The 7,895-nt window shown below is 35.2% G+C and overlaps 1 protein-coding gene across 1 annotated transcript; it reads left to right on the top strand.

The window, feature by feature from the left end:
- Nucleotides 1-399: 399 nt before the first annotated feature.
- On the top strand, nucleotides 400-7,639 carry LOC306874475 (uncharacterized protein). The gene is made up of 10 exons (XM_079424555.1): nucleotides 400-1,310; nucleotides 2,644-2,702; nucleotides 3,482-3,597; nucleotides 3,762-4,186; nucleotides 4,476-4,540; nucleotides 5,053-5,234; nucleotides 5,337-5,449; nucleotides 5,538-5,602; nucleotides 5,691-5,869; nucleotides 6,349-7,639. The coding sequence occupies exons 1-10, from the start codon at nucleotides 699-701 to the stop codon at nucleotides 6,438-6,440; spliced, it is 1,908 nt and encodes a 635-aa protein (XP_079280681.1). The 5' UTR covers nucleotides 400-698; the 3' UTR covers nucleotides 6,441-7,639.
- Nucleotides 7,640-7,895: the final 256 nt, after the last annotated feature.

The raw sequence follows: 7,895 nt of genomic DNA on the forward strand, positions 1-7,895 counted from the left end.
AGACAGCAACAACATCCCTACCTTCAACAAGTACAGCTCAATCTACAAGTGAGGTTACAACAAACTCACCTACAACTACATCTCAGTTTACAACTACAGCCCCTCCTACAGAAACAACAACAACACAACTTACATCTATGGCTGAACCAACAACCACAACTGCTTCAACATCTACAACTGAACAATCAACTACATCTGAACAAAGCACCACAACACAGACAGCAACAACATCCCTACCTTCAACAAGTACAGCTCAATCTACAACTGAGGTTACAACAAACTCACCTACAACTACATCTCAGTTTACAACTACAGCCCCTCCTACAGAAACAACAACAACACAACTTACATCTACAACTGAACCAACAACCACAAATGTTTTAACATCTACAGCTGAACCAACAACCACAACTGCTTCAACATCTACAACTGAACAATCAACTACATCTGAACAAAGCACCACAACACAGACAGCAACAACATCCCTACCTTCAACAAGTACAGCTCAATCTACAAGTGAGGTTACAACAAACTCACCTACAACTACATCTCAGTTTACAACTACAGCCCCTCCTACAGAAACAACAACAACACAACTTACATCTACGGCTGAACCAACAACCACAAATGTTTTAACATCTACAACTGAACCAACAACCACAACTGCTTCAACAACTACATCTGAACAAAGCACCACAATGCAGACAACAACATCCCAACCTACAACTACAGCCCTTTCTTCAGAAACAACCCAACTTACATCTACAACTGAACCAACAACCACAACTGCTTCAACATCTACAACTGAACAATCAACTACATCTGAACAAAGCACCACAACACAGACAGCAACAACATCCCTACCTTCAACAAGTACAGCTCAATCTACAACTGAGGTTACAACAAACTCACCTACAACTACATCTCAGTTTACAACTACAGCCCCTCCTACAGAAACAACAACAACACAACTTACATCTACGGCTGAACCAACAACCACAACTGTTTTAACATCTACAACTGAACCTTCTACAATGACGACAACACAGGCTCCAACAATTGTAACTCCAGAGACAACCACAACCCCACATACAACAGTTCAATCTACAACAACCACAACACAGGTTACAACAATGACAACTCTACAAACAAGTCCAGATCCAGCTATTCAACCTACAATAACCACAACATCCCCAAACACAATCCAGTCAGTTCTTTTTAGCTTTACAAGTAATGAAGATTTTGTGATTGACCTGCAAAATCCAGAAACAGACGCATATAAAACTAGAGAAACGAGAGTCATAAATCAGGTATGTTGTGAAGAAAATATCCAAGGTACATTTTTCACCTCCAGTTTAACAGTAAACAAAAATTCTTTACATTTGATTGTATTGTATTTTCATTCTACACGCTAATGCAGATATTTATTGCACCCCAACATAGACAGTAATGTATGGTATTTTTACTCCAGTGGAAACAATGTTCTATTTGATTTGTGTCCTGGTGTAAATATTAATATTTTGCTATTTTAATAATTACTTTAATATTTTACTGCTAAATGTTAATACATCACAAATTGCAGATAGACAACCACGCATTCTTTTTGGCAATTGGCACTCTCATCAACTTAAGAACAGTTCTGAATAAAAAAATTAAAAAAAGACCTCTGTGCAGCATGGTTGGGCGATTGTCTGAGCTTTGGGTGAAGACAGGAAGAGACCAGTAACAAAAAAAGTTGTTAAAATTCTAAATTGCAGACAGTCATTATGGTGGACCATTATGTGTAAAGTATTAGTAAGTAGGCTAAGTAGCAAAAAATATATATAACATATATTATTACAACACTTCAGTGCGTTCGATGGTTAGGTTGAAAATGCTCAGGTACGCTCAGACATGATGGCTGTAACATTTACCAGGTTATGACAAACTGTTGCCATGTTACAAAAATAAATAAATAAATAAAATTGAATAAATAATTATAATAACAGAAACAAAATGTGTAAATGGGTGCAAATATTCCCTCCATCATTTGTGGATGAAGGACCAAGTAAGTTAAGGTATACAGTTGAGGAAATACAGAGAAAACAAGTGGGTATGTAGTTAATAGAGAGTTAATAGAGAGTGAGGTAATAGTGCTGTAACAGTGTGTGTTTGTGGAAGCGGGGGGGAGTTAGGGTTTTATTGCAGTCTCAGGTATGGGGCTGTGGGCTTGGGGGGATTATGCATTTAAGTATTTATTTCCCTGTGGAAAGAAGCTATTTTTCCAATTTGTGTGTTTTGGAACTTATTAATCATCTCCCGGAGGGTTGGGGGAGAACAGATGATGTCCAGGGTGAGTGGGATCCTTTCAGATGCAGTTGCCCTTCTTTTAAAGGTGTAGATATCACAGAGTATGGGTAGTGACAAACCAATGACAAGCTCAGATGCCCTCACTACCTGCTACAGGTCCTTCCCGTTCTCTTCTGTGCAGTTTTTGAACCATACCAAAATTTCCAAAATTTGGAAACAGTTGGAACAGTAACTTCATAGCATGTGAATGAATGAGATGATATCAAATCTCGTACATGATGTATATTTTTGGTATGTCGTTAAAATGTATAATTGATAACTAAATATTAAACCTTGTCAAACTGTTTTCCACAGTTGAAACCATTTTTTGAGAAACTCCCCACCTTCAAAGCACTGACAGTTATTAGATTCCGGTGAGTATTATTTCTTCCCTTTTAATAAGATTACTTTTCATTTTTGGAAAAAAAGAAAGTCTTTGGTTTACAGGATAATCTAGACAGCTATTTATACATTTTTCTTGTTTATTGTGCATACATGTAAGAAACAATATTTTTAGAATTCCAAACATTCCATTTGGATCACATGAAGAGACAGAGGCAACAGAGGCTAAAGCCTAAACCAATAGAAGACCTTTAGCAACTTCTCCAGGATGCTTGGAACAAACTACCTTGAAAACTGTGTGCATGTAGGAAAGAGCTGTTTTCAAGACAAAAGGCGGTCACACCACATTTGGACTTGATTTGCATAATAGATGTTACATGATAGAAGTTCATGGTGTTGTTTTTTTAAACACCCTGTTTTTACAGTATTTTCCACAATTCTTCGCTTGATTTAGACTTTAGTGTCAGTTGCTTCTGTCTCTTAATGTAATCCCAGATGATGTTGAGATCAGATGTCTGTGTTGGCCACACCATCGGTTGTTGGACTCATTGTTTATACAAACATCTCAACAATTATTCCAAACTTTTCAGACAGAATGTTTGTAATTCTAAAATTATATTTTTCTACTGGTTTACTATGGCAAAATACACAAATAACCATCTTAAAACGAATAACCTTCTTAAAACAAATGTAATATGCCTAAGACTTTAGCATAGTACTGTACATGAGTTTTTGTAAAAACCATCTGACAGACTTAATGTATAATGCCACTCTTTCTCTCTGGCTCTTTATGACTCTTTCTCTTCTGTAGTTCGGGGTCAATCATCAATGAAATGAATGCAACATTTGGAATCTTACCCAGTAACGAGGACATAAAAAGCACTGTTTTGAAAGCTAACATCACTCTTAATATCACAGATGTTAGAAGTAAGTAAAACAAGAAATGTCATCAATGCAAAACAAATCTAAATGCTTTCTGTATTACTCTATATTGTTATTAAACTGTTTTATTTTAATTTTTCTGGAGTAATTTTCTCAACTGTTACTTTTATTTTTCCAATTTCTACAATACAACTAAACTCACACAACAGTATTGGAGTACACCACCACAACTACCGAACCCACTACAACCAGTACCACCACAACTACAACTACAACCACACCCAATACAACAACAACAGCAACAACCACAACCACAACAACAACTAAACCTACCACAACTACAACCACACCCAATAAAACAACAACAGCAACAACCACAACCACAACAACAACTAAACCTACCACAACTACAACAACAAAAGCAACCACAACTACAACAACAACTAAACCTACCACAACTACAACAACAAAAGCAACCACAACAGCAACAACGACAGCAACCACAACAACAGCACCAGCACGTCCTCTGCCAACTGTTGCCATACAGATTGTCATTATAGAGGTGTTTGTTCCAGCACTGGAAGACAAGAAATCTCCAGAATTTAAAGTCCTAGCCACAAAAGTAGAGACTATGGTATGTTTCAAATGGCAGAACAATTCAGTGATATTTATTGAAACATTTGCAAAGATACAAATAATTATTTAATGATTTTTATTTTATTTTAAATAACAGTCAAAAATCTAGAGCAAAATACTGAACTCAGTTTTGCCTGAAAGGTTTGGGAAGGACAAAATCTGAACTTTTTTTCCCACTCTTGTCTCATTGTAATACTCTTTAAAAAAAAACTAAAAAACAACAACAAAACATTATCTACTTCCATAAAATGTTACGAAACATTCCTAAAACTCACTTATTTTCACAGTTTGATGAAATCTATAAAAAAGTGTTTGGGCCTCGTTTCATCAGGACCATCGTGATTGCTTTCATGTAAGTTAAAAGTTTGATTCATTATTTTAAATGATTACTTTAAGTTGTGCTCCATCATGCTTCCAATGTCAGACAGTTTGTGTAATTTTTCATGTCATAAAATTAATGGATTTGGCACACTTTTATCCAAAGCAACAATAAATGCAATAGAATATGTCCGATCAGGGCTACAAGGGCTCAAACTTTGATATGAGTTTCTTTGCAAAAACAGATAACTCAGTTTTTTTACATTTTCAAAAATCATGATTTGTTATGTTATCATGATTTTATTGTGTTAGTTAGCTGTATTTTTTTTTACCTACTAAAAATAACCCAACTGCAGTTTAATTGAGATTAATTGGAATGCACAATGAAAAAACATGAAAAACGGAGATACTGTATCTGTTTTTGCAAATGAACTCTTCAAAAAAATAACAAATTATATAGCTATATATATGCTTTCTCCCATCTAGATCCACACTAACATACTTATGGAAGTAAGTTTTAACTGTAAAACATACTTTTGTTTCCAGAGCTGTTTCCAGAACTCGGGCAGACTCAAACGTACAGGCGGAGGTTGAGTTAGTGTTTAGTGAAACTTCCACTGAACCGATCCCCAGCAATGCCGACATTGTGGAGACTCTAAAAGAAGCAGCTGTTAATTCAACTGCAGGCTTCAACCTCACACTTGATGCCACCTCTATTACTGTCATTAGTAAGTTGATTTAGACAATGACCAATTTCCAAATATTTTACTTTGTTAACATGACTATAATGTTCTGCTCAATTTCTTTAAAAATCAATTCCTGTTTTGTAGAATCAGTTCAGATAATTCCGCTGACAATCCTCACCAACGGAACCTTTGTCGCTGCTCTTTCCAATAAAAGTTCTGCTGAATTTCAGAACAGGGCTTCGCTGATAAAAACAGGGGTGAGTGTGATGAGTCTACTTATGAATTTTGGGAAACATGCTTTTACAAAAGAAAGCCAATTTTGTTGAACGCCTCTTTGTTTTGCAGCTTGAACCTTTCTTCCTGGCTGATTACCCGACATCATTCAGCACCATATCCATAGCAAGCTTCAGGTATGAATATGCTGTGTGTTCTTGAATACAGCTACTGATTCAACATAACACAGTTTTCACTGATGAATGAATTCTGAACTCTCTCCAGTGATGCCAGTGTAAAATTAAGGAGTGTGCCCAAGATCCGAAACAGCATGGATCTTGTATTTGGAGCGGACGCTGTTCTACCCAATAGCACCCAGATAGTGAACACTATAGTTCGAGCCGCCAGAAACAACACATTACCCTTCGAGATCTTCACTTCTTCAATTATAATAAATGGAACAGGTGAGCGATGCCTTCAATCTTGCACTACTCACATGAGTATTTTTTTTTTTTTTTTTTTAACTTTGATTACTGCAATTATACAGGATTTCCGAGGGTTATATGAAGGTGAATGTAACACCAGATCTGCAGAAACTCTGTTATGTCAATGTAGGGTAGAGTAAATTATAACTTGTTTGTGTTTTGCTCTACTGCACAAATAGAAAATTTTGCACAATTTTTGGTACTTAAAGAAAAAAAAAAAAAATCAATTTTTGTAGAATCACTGCAGAAAATTCCAGTGACAGTCCAGATGTAATGTCACATTTGTGGATACTTTTTCAAATTCAACACTCAGAGAGAGAACTCTAAATGTGAACGTAGATTTTAAGAGTTCAAACTCGAAGTGCTGCAGCTGTACTCTGTTACATTACTTGTGCTGTAGGCAAAATCCCAAAAGGTCAAAAAATGATAATTTCTGTTTTCTTCTCTTTGTAATGCAGACTATTCATCAGGGGAAGTCAGCAGCAGGATCAGCGTGTTGACTGCTTCGTTCCTGGTTGCGGTGTCACTTCTGGTTCCATGGTTTAATTGACCATAATGACCAAAATAACTGATTCAGACAGGTCTGAATCTTGCCTTCAGCTCAAGTGAAGGACTCAAATGAAGCTACTGATGCTACTTAATGAGTAGTAATGAAAGTAATATTTTATATAATCCTATTCTGAAAACTTCAAACTAGATCTAAGCTACATTGGATTCCATATCAGTTCTGGATTTGAATGTTTTCATAGATTTACTTCAGAACCCATCATTGTAGAATTATGTTGTTTTTCAAATTTTAGTTAATGGAATATTTATTACCACAACCCTTCCATTTAGTAAGGACATGTTTTTAAAATATGCAAATACAGTACATAGGTTTTCAAAGTTTAAAATATGCTGAAATGCTATGCTATAACTGATTCTTCGGAAAAGGGATAAAACAAGCAAGAGTTTAATTTCAATTTAATTTAATTTTCATTAAAATGTTGACCCAAAATAAGCTATTCTCAGTTCATAACTCACTACTTCACTTAGATTAAACATAATTACTATGCATATTTAAAATAAACACTATCATGTGCTGACTGTAATCCATGCATTGGAAAATGTTAAAGGTCTTTTTTTATGCTGGCTGATTCTGGAACAGGCTTTAATGAGCGAAAGGATGAAGTATTTCAATGCTTATGAAATCTGTAAAACAAAGAAGAAGAATGACTACAGTATATGACATCAGAAATGCCTGGGGAAAACTCGTAGACGAGGTCATCCGATAGCATTACATATTAACATGAAAACCTGTACAACAACAACAACAACATGCTTCTTACCAGTTAGACACAATTTCATGTACTTGTATCATACCAGTATTTTCTAAATTATTAATTCTAGAAACAAAATAGCTATCCAATATTTCCAATGTTAATTTAAATCTAAACTCAAAGGGATTTTCTGTGAATTTGTAAGAAATGTATTGCTTGTTGATATTGTTCACGCTGGATGTGGTAAACAATATAATGGGTACCAAGGGCAAAAGTGAAATGATCATAGAGCACAGTGAGTATATACAAGCACTGTTAGATAGCAGACTGTATTGATGTATATAATACATGTTTCAATTCTGTATATGTAATATTTATCACTTTTCTCGATAACATTCAATGTTGCGTCAAATTACTAAATAAAAGCTGGTGACACAAATAGAATTTCAATGGTGATAAATAAAAGCAATCTTTCTCATTTTCAGTCACTAAATCATATTACTACTTCTCTCTCTTCAGCTGTAAATATTTCCCCATCAGTTGAGTTTCATATCAGATTATAATCGCTCCTCCAGCACCCGTCTGTCCAGTTTCTCCTGTTTCATCTGAGATTCAATTCAATTCAAGTTTATTTGCATAGCGCTTTTCGTGATACAAATCGTTTACAAAAAAAATTAAATTAAAGTTCTACATCATATTTAGTAGTAGCTTATCAGTGGTGTCAAGTTGAAATAAAAAAGGCAAGG

This window comes from Barbus barbus, assembly GCF_936440315.1.
Source record: "Barbus barbus genome assembly, chromosome: 1".
Lineage (NCBI taxonomy): Eukaryota > Metazoa > Chordata > Actinopteri > Cypriniformes > Cyprinidae > Barbus > Barbus barbus.